Here is a 16,573-nt window from a genome sequence, read left to right on the forward strand (position 1 = left end):
AGGACCAAGGTCCTAACAAAGTAATTCAATTTAGATGCTGCTATTTTGCACGGCTCTCATACCTAAACTCTTGGTTCTCACATGGGCATCATTATACCACATACCGGGAACCTCTGCCAAAGCTGAAATGCGTCTTCTTTTACTTTATCTTCCCCTCAGTGCTGAAAGGAGGAAAAATGTTCTTGATATTCACATTATGTGTGTCTTTGCACACACACACGCACGTGTGTCAGGGGAGGAGTGCAGACAGGAGAAAGTCTCTTCAGCTGCATCCTAACAATTTCTGACTCTCAAGCAAGACCCAAGGCTTCCTCCATGTCCCACGGCATCTCTGTGAGGGCCCAGTTTGTCCCCTCACGGGAGGGGAAAATGCTAAGAACTGCATGTTCCAAAGTCCTTGGGTGAGTAGGAGGTCCTTGGGCCAGTAATAATGGCAATGCTACTCAGGTTCTCTGGACTTGCAGGCCATTATGAACTGAGCTGTGTTCCCCTGAAAAGTCATATGTTGAAGTCCTAACCCCCGGTATCTCAGAATGAGACTGTATTTGGAGATAGAGTCTCGAGAGAATTAAGTTAAAATGAAGTCATTAGGGTGAGCCGTAATCCAATCTTACTAGTGTCCTTTTAAGAAAGGAGACGAGGACACAGAAAGACCATACGAGGACACAAGGAGAAGATGGCTAAGGAGAGAAGCCTCAGAAGAAACCAACCCCGTCAACATCTTATGTTGAACTTCTGGTCTCCAGAATTGTGAGAAAATAAACCTCTGCTGTTAAGCTACCCAGTCTATGTAATTTACTGTGGCAGCCCTAGCAAACTATTATGCAGTTTGAGGGAACTCTTTGAGATCTTTATCTTCAACCCCCAAACATAGTAGGCTGTACTGCAGAGGTCCAATAAACCTCCAGCAAACCCGGGCCCAAACGAGTCCAGCTCTGGATGTGAAGAGCTGTGTGTTTCCTTCACTCGTTCAAAGGGGACGGAATAAAATGCAGAAGATGAAATCTGGGGCCAAGACACTGAGAAAGGGGATCCTCTTAAAAAAAACAAAAACAAAAACAGAAACACTCATTTGAGCGGATGGAACTGCATCCAGAAAAGCTACCAGTGACCTGCTAGGCGAGGAGACGTGGTTAACAAGGTGGAGGTGGCTTTAGGATTGGGGAAGTCAAATGTGTCTTGGCTCCCATGGCCCCGAGCCAAGGACAGTAGCCTCTAAGGTTTACTTCACCTCCTCAAGTCTGTCCCTGTGCCCGACAGCAAGGAAGGAGTCAGGATGCACTGTCAAGACCATCATACTTACTTTCGCATCCATTCGACAAAGTTCTTCTTTGTTCTGAGCACAGGCACTGCATATTTTTCTCCATTCTTAAAATACTTCAGTGTAGGAAACTCGGAGATGTGGAATCTTTCTGCCAGGGCCTTGTTGACAGTGGCGTCGACAGCTGCAAGGACACCAGAGCTCTGGGATGGGGGAGAGGCCAACCATGCACGACAGCCTCAGACAGTGCTGGCAGAACAGAGGAACCCAGGCGACAGCCCCAACCCACGCTGGACCTGCTGGGATTTCACTGGGCAGTGGCTGGATGGACCCTGGGCTTATATATCCCAAGGAATAACTGAACACTGGCACGTTCATCATTTCTCATTTATGGACTGAGATGAGGCTTTTAAATCTGCCCCACCAAGCAGGTTAGTAGATGGTGGCTGTTCCCAATAGCCAGAATCCCAGAGAAAAAGGGGAATCCTGGGGCTTTGCTCCTGTGCCATGACCTGGATGGGCATGGGAACATGACCCCACTGTCTCTGTACCCCTCCACCCTTGGTAGGGACCCCAACTGTCTGAGACATGTCTACTCAGGGACATAGAAGTACTGCAGACCTCCAGGGACCCGAGAACTGCTGCAGAGCCAGCAGGGGGAAGTCATTATAATGACTCACGTCACTGATTCTTTGGAAGAAACTGGCGGGGGGAGGTTAAGGAAAGGATGCTTACTCCTGCTTCTCCGTGGAGGACTTCCGCTGCACTCTCAAACTCTGGCTTCATTTTCTTACAGTGTCCACACCCTGTGGGAAGAAATCAAGAGAAGCCATTCTCATGGCACCAGGGCTCGGGTGAGGTCCCCTGTGCTGTGTCTGTGAGCCAGCTCAGCCCTATTCTCAGACACCAGGGAGTACCCAAGAGAAATGAAGAATGAACACCAGTTCAGAGAAAAAAATCTTTTCCCTAATCCACTGGGGAAGGTTCAGCCTCACTGAACCGCTGATTTCTCTTCTACTCACAAAATACTTCTTATTCATATATTTCTAGAGCATTTAATTCTATATTGCCTTGTAACTATTATATTGCTGTTTTCTTATATTTAGGAGCAGCCAAAGCATCTTTTTGAAACAAAAATCAGATCAAATTCCCTTGGTTAAAACTTGCCCACGGCAGGTAGATCAAAATCAACCTCCTTACCCTGGCCACAAGCCCCATACCATCTGACCCCCAGCCCCCTCCAATCTCAACTTGGTCATTTCCCTCCGGTCCTCTACTACGCAGCCTGTGGCCCTCTTCCTGTTCTATCACAGCAAGCTCACTTCTACTTCAAGGCTCTTAACACTGTTGGCTGTAACTTGATCCTCTCTCAGGTCTTTACAGGGCATCACTTCATTCAGGCGTTAGCTCAAATTTCACTTCTACAGAGAAAATTCCCTGACCACCTAACCCGAAGAAAGAAGCCTTCCCCTAACACACTCCCTTTCCATATCTTGTTTATTTTCTCAGTTGCATTAAGAACAGCTGGAAAATTTGCTTATTTGTTCCCTGCCCATCTCCCCAACTGGACTGTACGGTCCGGACAGGCTTATCCGTCTAGATCACCACCACATTCTTGGTACCGAGGATGGTGTTCCACACACTTTTTGAATGAATTAACCTTACGGCTATATTCTTTAGATTTACACGTGTGCACACAAGGTTTAACTGGACTAAATTCTTTTCCTGCAAGTCCTGCCTTGCACCTAAATTTAGATGTCAGTTTGATTGAACACTTCTATTTAGTATAACTGGCAGCCAAGCTGGTTACTGTGCATGTACCCTCCCCGCCACCACCACCATTTATATATTTCTCTTGCTTCTTACTAGGTCTAAAAAACATCTTTGGAACTCTCCAACATCTATGAACATTGTTCTAATGTTTTACACATATACCCCAGAGTTTTCTTGTATCATTATGGTTTTTGCTTCTAGCATCAATTCCCTCTACTCCCAGAACAAGATACTAAGGCTAAGCAATAAACTTCTGTAAACAGAGTTTATAATGAGGCAACTGGCCAGGTCCTAAGGAGGGGAAAAGTCTCGCCATGCAAAGGCCTCGTCACTGGCATCTGCTGTTCTAGGGAGCCATGGGTCATGTGTGTTGCCAGCCTTGACCCCAGCCTCCTGGGCTTGGCTGTCCTCACTGCTTGGGCTTTGCGAGAGCCAGAGAAGGAGGGTTATGCTCTGGAGCAGGACTCCAGCCCGCTGCGTTTTAGTGTTCTGATTGTGGTTTGATAGGCCATTAAGTTTTATGGCCAAACTTCCTTGTTGGGTTTTTATCATCTGTGTAAGTGTGCTTATGCTGATTTTCATTGCCCGGCACAGAGGCTACGCATCAACTCCTCGATCATGCTCTTTTCTGGCTGTGGGAATGTTGGCCCTCCATCAACTGCAAGCCTTCGGATTCCTCTAGATTCCATTATCTTCAATTACACTTATGATTTTATTATAGACCAGCTATGCAGACTTTCCTGGATCCTGGGACCAGAGTCTTCTAGGAGACCAGATTAATTTGGAAAGTTGCCTGGTATCTGGGATTCTAGAGGAGCCTGGATTTTTCTGTCCACATTCTTGCTGCCTTGCCTAGAACTTGGCTTGGGGCATGCCAGGGAGGTGGGGCTCTCAGAGATGGTAGCGGAAACACTGATGTCTTAACATCAGTGATCAGTGATGCCCCCCGCCCCCCAGCCTGCCCCCGGTGCCTAGACAAGGCTTCCAGCTGTATACACACCAAAGCTGATTTGCAGACACTCGCAGACACTCTGGGGCAAACTCACACACTGATAGATGCCTCCACCCATGACACAGCCCTCTTCTTGTGCAAAGAGAGATTGGGGGTTTTTTTCTTTATGTTAGTATAAAATGGATAACAAGCTTTTTAAAATTTCTCTTCCAGGTTTCTATCCTAAGGAAATAATCTGACATATGGACAAATATCTTTATGCATAAAAATGCTCTCTACAGCATGATTTATAATGAGAAAATACAGTAAACAACTTGAACCGTCAATATTATGGCGCTGGTGAAGTAATTTATGACACTATTATACAAAGGAATATTATGTGACCATAAAAAGCAAGTACAAAAAGGCATTTTTAATAACATAAGAAAATATAAGATAATGGTAAGAAAATAGTTACAAGATAACGTTAAGGAAAATGTAAAAGAAAAAGCACAGAAGTAAGGACTTAAAGAAATAAAATTACATCCCTTTCTCTTACCTGGCTCAACAAACAAAAAATCCAAATGAATTAAAGAACAAAATGAAAAAATATATATAATAACAAAATATAGCCCACTCTTTTTATATCCTGGGGTGGATTTCACAAGCAACCCATGAATCCCAGGGGTTGGGATGGGAAAAGGCTGGCTCACAGGAAGCTCAGTGGTGAGGCTGTGGCCTCTGGGACAGACATGTCTGGGTTTTAGTCCTGGCTCCCCCTTTTGGCTATGTGGCTTTCGGCTAGTTTCTTAACCTCCTGGTCCCTCCCTTTCCTAATCTTTAAAATGGGGATAACCTTAATATACACTTCACAGGATTTGTTCTGAAGATTAAATGAATTAATATGTGGACAGTGCTTAGAATAATGCCTGATCCACACAAAGTGCTCAATAAATATTCTAGCTATTATTTGATTACAAAAATATAAGGCTTTTATACAATGAAAGGTACCATAAAGTAAGTTAAAGCGAGCAATAGACTAAGAGAGAGAACATCTGGAACATAGATAACAGATAAAGATTAATATCCATATTATAGAGTTCTACATCAAGAAGAAAAAGACAAACCACCAGTAGAAAAATGGGCAAAGGGTATAAATAGGTGGTTCGTGGAAAAAACATGGAAAGCCGATTATCACAAGAAAGGATGCCCAACTTTCCTGGAGGCCAGGGAGCTGTGGACAAGTTGCCGTTTTGCCCAGTTTCACCGGAACAGAAAAGGCTAACAGCAGTATCCATGGCTGGAGAGGATGCAGGCTCCGTCACACACCTGCGGGTGCGTTGACACTTTCCTGGAGGGCAAGGGGGCAGGATCTATCAAAGCTCAAACACGCTTACCCTATTGCCCAGCAACTTCGCTTTTAGGAATGAGTCATAAATATTTAGACATATTCCCAAATACATATGTTTACAAATGTTCATTGCACTGTTTGAACAGTGAAGGGCAGGAGACAGATGTCTATCAATAGGGAATGATTCAAAATTTATGGCATCTCTAAATTATACAACACTATGCAGTGGTTAAAAAGACTGAGGTAGATTTATATGTCAACATCTACATTTTACATGAAAATATCTTTAAGACCTACCGGTAAGTGAAACAAAAACAAATCGCAGAAAAATGGGTAGGGAACAATCCTATTTACGTGAAAAACAAAAACCACCCCCTCCGGCCCCCCCGTTATTTAGGTAGCTGTATAGAAGGAAAAGGATGTAGTGTTAACAGCAGTCAACTCTGTAATGGGGACAGGGTGAGGAGCGGGAATTCTCACTGTTTGCACTATATTCTTATGTAACGCTTAAATATTGCACTGCCAATAATAAGAATGTCATTAATATTATTCTTAAATTACTTATGCAATTAAAAAATAAAAGTGATTATATGAAGAAGTTTTATGGTGTGATAGTTACAGAAATCTATACATGTGTTGGAAAAAGTCAATTTAACTGTGTTAATTTAAAAAAAGAAAACCTAAAAACAAAGGAAATATAAAAAAGAAACCAATAATAATGCCCAAAAGAGAAAAGTGGTTCCCTCTGGATCATGTGATTGCAAGTCATGATTTTCCTTCATCATTTATGTTTCTCTACACCTTCTAGATTTTCTACAAAGATCAAAGATCAGACATTACTTTGAGAATAAGGTAGAAATAAATAAAAAGCAGAAAGTCTACACTCTGACAGGAACATGCCACCAAACTGACAGCGTAGCTCCTGGAAGGCAGGCTGGGCACAGTGACCTCCAGCACAGCACACACCTGCTGGTGGCAGGTCGCGGCACAGAAAATCTGCGCCTGTTGTTAAAGGAAAGGGGTGGACCAGGGCAGAGCTGCTGGCCGGGCCGGGGGAAGGGGCGAGAGAGGGTGCTCTGGCTCCCCAGCAGCTTCTTTGTTAGGCTCCCTGCCTGTACTCCGGCACTCGGCACTCGCACGAGAGACAAGCTGCTCCTCAGGGCCGCCCTCTCTGGGGCCTCTCACTTTGCGAGGGACGCTCACTCGGGTAGTGTTATGGCGTCACATCCCTCCCCGGCCCAATGCAGGGCTGGAGTCGCATGGAGAGGGAGAAGCAGGTGGATGTTACTGCAGCAAAACAGGCGGGGGCAAGAGAAGTGACACCATACAATGTGGCCTCCTTCAGAACACCGCAGACAGGAAGGGCACCAGGGAGCAGCAGTCAGTGTCCTGCTGCCATGGCCTTCCCGACACTTTCTTCATCGTCCGCTGTTGGACTGGAGAGCTGGGCCTGGTGCTGTGGCCTCCCACATCCACACCTGGCCCTCCGCTGAGACGGATGACAAAGGGGAGGCGCTGAGTAGGGAGAGAGAGGCTGCCCCCTGAACTGAGGGGGCCCAGGCATGGGCCTCACACAGCACAGGCCCCTCTCAGAGCCCACTGCTGCATTCGGACTGCCCTCCCCAGGAGGACCAGCCCCTCCCGGAGGGCGGGACCCATGGGGCAAATCTGCATTAAATCTCAGCTACTCTGGCTGCCTTGTGTGACCAGGGGTAGGACTGGAGCCAACCTATGCAGAGGGCTGAGTCTCTGCTTATTTGCTCAATAACATCTCAGACTGCTGAAGAATCTGTGTGGGGTTTCTAGTGACTCCAGCTGGGACACAAAGGAAGGCAGGCGAGGAGGCGGGGAGAGAGGATGAGGGGGACAGCCAATCTGGGAAAGAGGGTAAAGAAGCCATGGGCCAATGTGAATGTTTAATAATTACAGCCAGGGCCTGTGCCCTTTTCTGCCAAGAACCCAGGAGTGCAGCTCTGCAGGCACCCACGAAGGTTCCAGGTAGAGAACCCAACGACTTGCCCTGGAACCTGTGGGTGCCAGGGAGCACCTACCTGGGATAGGCACAGGTCAGGAGGAAGGCTGAAGACTCTGCTTCTGGCCTTTCGGAGCAAGACCAGGAAAGAAAAAAATGTGGAGCACTTACTCTGTGCATAGAAATAACCCTGCAGAGAGAGACCATGGCTCTCCCTGGGAGTCAGTATCAGGAATAATGTTAATTTTCTTCTCTATACTTTCCTGTGCTTACCCTTGACAAAATGTACATGCATTTCTTTTTAACTAGCAAAAATGCCATAAAAATTAATTTAGCTGTTGAGTTTCAGCCCCACTATTTCAGTCTGTTGGGATCCTTTAAGATATTGGTGTAATTGTTCAACATTTTATCTAGCTTTCCTCTTCCAACCCTAACCCTTGCAGATTTGGAAGTATGTCTAGCTTTTTATAGTTGCAGTAAAACTGCTGATTAAAAAACAAGTACCAGAACTAGACAGAACCAGGCCAGACTCACAGTACATGCACCAAGGGGATGTTCCCCTCGGGATGGCCCCATTCCGCCTTTCCCCTCGGGGTGGCCCCATTCTGCCCAGCTCTCCCCATCACAGTCAGGAAAACAGCAACTCACTTTTGATAAAAGAAGAAAATGCTATGTGAGTTTTATGGGGTTTTTTTAATGGAAAAAATGAACCAAAAATAGAGAGAGGTATTTAATTGCAATAAACTGGCCCCATGTGACAAAAAAAAAAAAAAAAAAAAAAAAAGAAAAAAAAAAAAGAAAGAAAGAAAAGAAAAGAAAGACATCTAATTCATCAACCTAGTAACCTCATCCCAAGAAACAAACCAAGCATGTCCAGCAATCCTTAGTAGATTCCACGGTCTTGTACGTTGACAGAGCCCAACTTGTTTTTCTAAGTCTCCAAAATGGTCTCTTTCTAAACCACTCCCTATCTGGTCCGGGACCGACATCACTAACATCGTAATTTCCAGAATTCACCTTTCCTGCACTTGAGATACCTGGGACAGTGGTGCCAGTCTTCAGCCTCTTGATACTTGTCCTTTTTTCTGGGTCCCTCAACCATTGCAAAAGTGGCTTCCTGATCGCTGTGGGTTCTCTGGAGCAGCTGGCATGATACACGGCTCGATAGCTAGGAGCTGGCTCTGTGCTCTCAGTTCACCCCTCCTGGGCTCCAAATTCTCTCTAAACTACATGCACTCACTCCACCCCTTCCTGTGCTACAGACCATGCTCCTAGATAAGGAAGGGGGATGGTATAGAGAGATTATCTGACGCAGAGCCATGCCCATCTGATGGGAATTTTAACGGGCAGTTCATCAGGAAGCTTCACCCTCACGTTTTTGCCCTGATCCCTCTCACTCTGCCAGTCCAGCAGAGATAAAACCACACGTGCAAATGCATGCAGAGCTGGCGGACTGGCAGACGCCCAACAAGAGGAGCCTCCAGCAGCTCCACTTGCGAGGTTTGAAATCAGACCCCCCTCAACAGGGCTCTCTGCACAGAGAAGGGTGTTTATTATTCGGACTATTTGTTAATAACAATGACTAACAGGGAAAACAAAAGCTACCATCTGGTTTCTAGTTCTCGTTCCCTAATTTATCTCTAGAACAACTTCATTTGTTCATTGTCTCATTCGCTAAGCCCTTACGCTATACCCACAGGTGACTTGGGTTGGGGAACAGGGGCGATGAGAGACATCCTTCTGGTTCTGAGAGAGAAAAGAATGCATTATAAGGGAAAGGGGAAAGGAGGGACCTATAGTCAAACCTCTGGCCCCCAGACCCTACAAGCATCAGCTACTACAATGGACTGCTCACAACCTAAGACTGCAAAAAAGAACACAGACAAAACACTTCTAGTTTGCTACCAGGATTCTTAAAAAGAAAGGGCTTAATCAACAATTATTAAATGATTCCAATCTACTTGGTACATATTTTTAGATAATATGCAGGGTTCATCAAAAGAGACACATTCTTCACTCTGTGACACATAAACCACAAACCCCTGCTCAAACGCTTTGCACTCTTCCCAGAGATGGGCAGGCTCTCTGATGCAGATAGGAAGGACGGACACATGAGGGTGAAGTTCCCGGGGCAGACTGACAGCAGCCAGACGGTCCCAGCCTTTACTGCAGGCACAGGGACACAGGCAGGGTGATTTCAGCTCTAGATTCAGTGCAATAACCTCCTGCAAGATTTGCTTCCATCAGCAACTCTGAGACTGGCCAGGAGAGCACACTTCAGCTGGGAGGGCCCTGCAGTGGCGCCTAGCTGGCAGTTTTCCAGGTACCTCCAACTACAGAGACGCCCTCACTGAGACCCTAGCAGGGCCAGGGGTGCCCTGCTCCTAAAGGCCCTAAATGTCATTGCCCTTAATCAGAAAGCTCTTTAAAACTGAGGTGTTTTGGTCAGTTTTCCAGAAATTGAGAAGGAAAAGACTCATAAGGAGTACTTTTCCTTTGGATTCTCTTAAGAATTTGGTACTCGTAAGAAAAAGAGTTGGGGAAATACCCAGTAGCAATTCATTTGTGAACAATTCCCCCCTAAACACACCATGTGATGCAGTGAGGGAGTGGGGGCAGACCAGGAGTCAGCAGTATAGGACTCAAGGAGCAGGGAACAATTCGTGCCTCTTCTCTGTGCATCAAGTCTCGTTATCTGTAAATGGGGCTAACCATATTCACTCTGCGGCACCGTGTGATGAAAGGATGCCCCCTTATCACTACAGGGTAATACGCAATTGTTAGCATAAGGATCCCTATGACTAAGATGATTAATAGTATATTCTTGGCACTGAATGCGTCACTATGGACTGGACGACTACGACACTGATCTGCAGCTGTTCCTTGCTTTTTTTCCACCTCTACTATCTCTTACTTGCCATTGCTGGGCCAAACAGCTTGCGAGAAAGCACAAGAGAAGGGCATTCCGCATGCACGCACCCTGTCCCACGGTGCGGAGGACCCGCTTTCTTTACCCGCAGGGGTGGGCCTGCCCTCGCTCAGGAGCTGTTCCCAGGAGCTCTGTGCCCTAGGCTGTCAGCCTCTTACTTTCACACCAGCCTTTCCAAGAGCAGCCTGCTCCCTCTTGGAAATGAATTACAATCAATTTCCATTATCCATGGGAATGGGGAGGACACTGGCCTAGAAAAATCCTGAGCTACAAGCTTTTCAGCCATATTGCAAACACATTTTACAGCTTTGCCCATTTGTCTTCCTTGATCCACTGTGGCTGCTTCAGGCTGTGATCAACCCCAGAGACACAGAAGAAAGGCATTCTAGGTGCTGCGGGTCTGAGGCTCCAGGCCTGGTCTCAATGTGCCCTCCTAGCTGCCCCTCTTGGGGCCTCTGTTTCCCCAAGTGTAAGATGAGGGGTGACTACTGTTCTAGGCAATATCTCTGGGCTCTTCCAGTCCTAATTACTTCAATTCTGGGAAAGCCATTTGCATTTCCCAATTCATGCTGACTTGCATGAAGCGGGTCAGGTCTGCCAGGCTGAGCTGAGGGACACACAGTGCCTAATTGCGACTCGTGTGCTGTTCCAACAGTGATGCAGGGTAGGCTGTGAACATGGTGAGGGCAGGGACCTCACTGGGCACCAGAGCATCCCTGGCACCGAGGAGGCATCCGACAAGCATGTGCTCACTGGACTCACGTCCCAGAGCAGCATCTGTCCTACGCTGAGAGGAGGGAAGGATGTGGTGGGGAGGAGCAAGGCTCCACTCACATGGGGCGTGGAACATGACGAGGACAGAGGAGTGTTCCTTCACAAACTGGTCAAAGTCTTCATCGGTCAGGTGATAAACGGAGCCGCCCTCATCTGCCCAGGGAGTCTCGGGGACCTGGGGCTGTGGCGGCTGCGGACTGGAAGACCAAAAACAGGCAGAGCTCAGAGCAAGCCCCGGGGCCTGAGCAGCCCTTACAAAATCCAGCCCCGTGACATAAAAGCCCCCACTGGCTCAGCATGGTGTGGCTGGCTTCAGGGGCTCGCCAGGAACACCCCTGGTGTAGGAGCAGAGGGGTGAGTGGTCTAGCTTTGCCCACCTCCACTGTCCCCTCAAAGCCCCAGAGAAGTGCTTAGCTGATATCCCATTACAAACAGTGGCATTTAGCTATAGCTCTCTAGGCAGCTCGGGAAATCTCACTGCCTCTCAGGAATCTGGGGATTTGTGAGCTTCTCAATCTCTTTCAAATTTTCAGCAAACTGGCAAGAATAAACAGAACAGCAAAGGGTGACCTTTTGGAAAGCTCACTGTTGTGTTTAGTAGTGCCTCACAAGGCAGGGAGCGAGGAGAGGGAACACTGGGGGGGGGGGCAGGGGGGAGGGGCTGTGCACGTGAGGGTGAGGAGGAAAAAGAGAGGCCATGTGTCTGAGAAAAATCAAATCTGGGCCAGGAAGAGAAAGGGAGGCTGCCACATGGGGGATCAGTGTGGGAGGAGGTCACGGGACCAAGGGAAACAAGGCTGGGAGTACCTAAGTATGACAGTGTCTACATTACACCACAAATCCTTCCTAGAGACCAGGAACAAAGTCATTTAGTCCTCCCTGAGGCAAAGTGCTAGAGCAGAAAGAGAAGTTTGAGGTTTGTCCAAATCCCAACCCCACCGCTGCTGCCTGCAAAACCTAGGGAAGCTGCCCAGCCTCCTTGGAGCCTGCTGCCGCCTGAGATAACTGTGCCCTGGTATCTATGGCACCAACTGTCCGAGGGGGGAGGCTCTCAAGTGCCCTCTCTTGCTCCAAAGTTGAGGACAAGATGGCCAGTGACACAAACTCCCTACTGCTTTACCGCCACAAGCATCTTAACTGCTTGCTGCTTTGAAAACATTCTTTAGGATGACAAATGTAAAAAGACAACCATTTCTTCCTGCCTTTGAGAACCTACAGTAGAAAAAGTATAAAGTTCCAGCAGCACGGATGGGAATTCATGAGGACAATGTGGTCCAACACATTGGAATCCGCCACCCCCCGTGTGGCCCACGCAGTGGAACCTGCCACCCCACAGCAGGGCCTGGGTGTACAGCACCTCAGAAGCCCTCTCTGGTGCTTCTGACCGGGCCCAGCTGGCAGCCTCGGCCACTCTGTCCCAAGCAATGGGAAGTGACAGCCCTTGCACAACCAACATTAGATGGGGCTGGCGGCCAAATCAAGCTTCAGAACGAGTCGCCAGCCACGCAATGGTCTCAGACCAACACAAAGAAACCTAGGTTCCTATACTTAAGCTTAAAACACCATCGAGTCTACTTCAGGGAGTTTATCTTTACAATACACCTGCACACATAAAAAATATATGCATTCAAAGGTATTCATTTAGCTGTTTTGTCTTAGCAAAGACGGAAAATAACCCAGTGTCCATTGGTCGGGGATGGTTAGGTACCTGCAGTTCATCCACACAACAGAAGGCAGAGCACGGCAAAGAACAAGGAAGCTCCGTGCACTGACGTGGGGCGTGGGGAGACTGCCGGGATGCACATAACGGGTCATGATGCGCTAGCAAATTCAGGAGAAATAAAAAAAAAAAAATACGCACCCTTGCTCGCATCTGTATAAAGAAACTAACCTCGTCGTTACCTCTAGGGGGCGGGAGAGAGAACAGGATGCAGGAAACAAGTAGCAGCGAGACTTTTCGATGTATAATTTTAAAGTATATTTTAAAAAATTAATTATGTGAATGGAATCTATTCAAATATTAAAATAACTTTTTAAAATCCATCAAGAGCTGAATGGAGAAGCCATGGCTTGGCAGCAGTACAAGCATATGAAACTGCCTGAGAAACTTCTAGTTAAACACAGAGGAGAACACACTCCAAAACCACTAAAAAAACAGTACAGGTTATTTTTTCTTTTTTCTTAAAGTACGAACCCACAGGAGCAAAAAAAAAAAAAAAAAAAAAAGGTAAGACAACAATGAAGAGAGAAAACAAGGTCAGTTCAGTTTTAGAAATTAGAAAAATAACTTAGCCAAAAACCAGAGAGCAGGAACCTAATGTTCTAGGTACAGACAGCGTGTGGAGGCCCCAAGAACCACACTGATGTGCAAGGCAAAGAATCCAAAGGACCCAGAGGCACCACTGCCTTGAAGCAGGGGCTGTGGCCTAGAGCTGCAGATAGGAGGCACCCGGAAAGCTTGAGCAGCGAGGCCCTCAGATCCTGTCCCTCACTTTAGCAGCTAAGTTGGCACCCCTCCCCCACACAGTAGACAACAGGAAGTTTACTTTCTGCAGAGGACTGCAGAGCTGGGCATAGTGCTAAGACTTACTGACAAGAGAGAGGCTGAGTAGAAGCCTGAGGCCAAACACTCTCACTGAATTGTGCTTTTTACTGTCTGTCTCCTTGAAGACTGGGGCTTCCTCTTCTCTCTGTACCGCCTAGCCTAACACACAGCAGATGCCCAATAAATGTTTTTTGAATAAATGAGAAAAAAGTGGTGAAAGGAATTGGAGGTGTTTAACCTGGAGAAGAGAAGATCTGGGGAACACAATAACTATTTTCAAATATTTCAGACTGCATCTGGCAGAGAAATTAAGATTTATTTTCTATGACCCTACAAAGGAGAACTAACACCAGTAAGTGAAAGCTCCAGAGAAAGGACTTTAGCTCAACAGAAATAAGAACCTTCTATCTAAAGCAGATGAGTGGGAAAGAGCCAAATTGGGAATCAGAAGACTTGGGTTAGAGTCCTATGTCCTCTACTTACCTAGGGGCTTAGGGAACCAATCTGACTTTTGCCTACATCTTGGGTACATCTAGACAGATAATGGACAGGAGACAGCGCTTTATAAATTTATAAAGTACTACGTAAATGTTCCAGGGCGCTATTTATAACCTAAATCATGAGAATCATTCAAACACAAATGGGCAGGCTCGAAATGAGCCACGGCCCTGTTCTCTGAGGTGGTTAAGTGGGACTGAGGTAACTACATCCATCTTACAGGTGACGCAGACATTAAAGGGAACTGCTGGGGCAGACTCGCTGACTTTCACACACCCTTCTAATCTGCGATTCTTGAGTTCCCAGGCCCCTTCGCACAAATCAGATCCTTGCCTCAGGCAGGTGCCCCTGCCGCGGATGAAAAGGTACAACTTGAAGCCTGACAAGAAAACTCTGTGTTGGTTTTCAGTTCACTTCTGGTTAATATAAAAATACACAGGCAGGAATGGATAGCTAGGCCAAAATGGCTTGCCACTTCTGCACGCTCTACCTGAGAAGCCCAACGCAGCGGCATGAAATCTGCAGAAAGAGGAATGAGACACACTGCTGACAGGAGCACGAGAGGGCCAGCTGCCATGATCGGTGCATCCGCCCCGCAGACCGGGGTCTCCCCACCCAGCCTCACGCTGTCTGTGCCCACCCACCAGTCACTTGTCGCAGGGTGGGATCTGGGTTCTTCTCTCCTGAGCTTCTGAAAGTCGTCCTGAGAATTGGGGAGGCCGGGTCCCCCTTTGTCCTCTCTACTGGGCTGCCATAAGCTGCGAGCAATGGAGAGGCCCAGGGAAGAAGCACAAGTAAGCAGGAAAGGTGGATCACTGCTACCCACCGGGATTTGGGGGAAATCTGGAAGAGACTTGAAACACCAACACACAGAGCCAGGCATAAGTGGAGAGGAGTTTAGGAGGATATTTGCCAAAATATCACAACATGTTATCTTTGGGTAGTGCGTATGTGTGTGTGTTTTGGGGGTGGGGGTGTGTGTGCTTTTTTTGTTTGTTTAATTATATTTTTAAGTTTTCTTAAAATAACATATCTCACTTGAATAGACTTGACATCTATTTTTAAAAGAGTTTTAAAAAACTAAGCCAGTTGGCAGTGCAGTGACCTTGCTAGCACTTGCTGGGGTATGAGATGAGGCAGCTCACTGGGGGTCTTTCAGGAGGTGGTCTCCTTGCCCCACCATGCTGGGGGAGTGGGCTGTAGCCATGTCTTTGGAGGAGCTGCCCCCATGTGTGTGTCTCCAGCACAGTGATCCTGTGGCTGGACAGCTCTGGAGGGGCTGCCCAGAAAGACCCAGATGTTGCCTCTCTTCCCTGGAGTTACCCCACTGACCTTCTCAGCCTGGAGACCCAGGGTGAACCGGAAGCTGCTAACAAGGTGGGTGGGGAGAGGGAGGCAGGGGGGCAGCAACCCGGGACTGAGATATGGAGGCAAGCCCTGGGGTTTGGACAGGCCAGGGCCAAGTCTGGTGAGGCGCTGGGGTGGCAGTGTACAGAGATCGGAAGTGGGGAGGGGGAAAATGCGGCAGGCCACAGGAGGAGATAATAACCTGTCTCGGAAATTCCACTGATGTGTTCCCCTTGTCTACAGTTAGCAAGCAATTCTCGACACTTAAAAAAAAAAAAAAAAAATCAAAACCCTATTCTTCCAAAAGGATGTAAGTGTATTTTGAAACCAGAAAAGGTTAAAGAAGGGGAGGGAAGCAGACAGATTTTATGCTCTGATGACAAATGAGATTGCTATTTGTTGAAACCTTCTCCCAAAGCAGAGTGAGATATGCCTGGCTGGAGGAGAGGACATGCTTATTATTAGATGAAAAAGGAAGACGGGGGAGCAAAGGCCCAGGTTAACACAATGAATTCATGATAATGGGGAGCTGCCTTCCTGGGCAGGGGCTGGAAATGAGGTACTCGATGGGGAAAGAGATGTGAAATGCTTTCAAGAAATAAAAGATGCCATGCAGATCAGACATGGTGCTATCACTGTGTTTTATCTCCCGGGCTCCTGGGAACTGAAAGAAGACCAAGTTTCCGCTTTTAGAATCTATCGGGATTTTTTTGTGGGTTTGTTGTTGTTGTTGTTATGAAATTTATCCTCCTCTCTCATTCTGAAAATACACATTTTCAACCTCTGTATCTTTGGATAGCTAGTTCTTTAAGCCTGTGCCCCTCAGGTAATGATGTCAATAAACAGTCACCATGCTGGCAACTGTGGGGAAGGGAAGGGGCTCCGACCAGAACTCAGAGGAGCAGATCTGGATGGCAGGGAGCTGCGGCCAGGTGGGGCGAGATACTGTGCTCGGTTACCTCATTCAGAAAATAAGGGCAATAATAATATCTTCCTTACAGAACTGTTCTGGGAATTGCATGAGAAACTACATAAAGTGCTTAAGACAGTGTCAGCCACAAAGCAGAGCCCCCAAAATGTTAGCTGTTACTATTCCAAGAACTATGCACAAATAACCACACACTGGTAGTAACTGGTAAGTGCCAAACTGATGCCAGGCCAAGGGCAAAGTCAGCCAAATGAGTGCTCAGCT

The 16,573-nt window shown here is 47.1% G+C and overlaps 1 protein-coding gene across 2 annotated transcripts in view; it reads right to left on the reverse strand.

Moving 5' to 3' along the window:
* PDIA5 (protein disulfide isomerase family A member 5) overlaps window positions 1-16,573 on the reverse strand; it is an 83,014-nt gene that overhangs the window by 13,984 nt on the left and 52,457 nt on the right. For both annotated transcript variants that reach the window (XM_016159356.2, XM_016159358.2), the window contains exons 11-13: window positions 11,052-11,188; window positions 1,997-2,067; window positions 1,304-1,464 (exon numbers count right to left, since the gene is read on the reverse strand). In XM_016159356.2, coding sequence (XP_016014842.1) covers window positions 1,304-1,464; window positions 1,997-2,067; window positions 11,052-11,188 — 369 coding nt within the window. The remainder of the gene's footprint in view (window positions 1-1,303; window positions 1,465-1,996; window positions 2,068-11,051; window positions 11,189-16,573) is intronic.

Source organism: Rousettus aegyptiacus, unplaced genomic scaffold (assembly GCF_014176215.1).
Source record: "Rousettus aegyptiacus isolate mRouAeg1 unplaced genomic scaffold, mRouAeg1.p scaffold_m13_p_4, whole genome shotgun sequence".
In the NCBI taxonomy this organism is placed as follows: domain Eukaryota; kingdom Metazoa; phylum Chordata; class Mammalia; order Chiroptera; family Pteropodidae; genus Rousettus; species Rousettus aegyptiacus.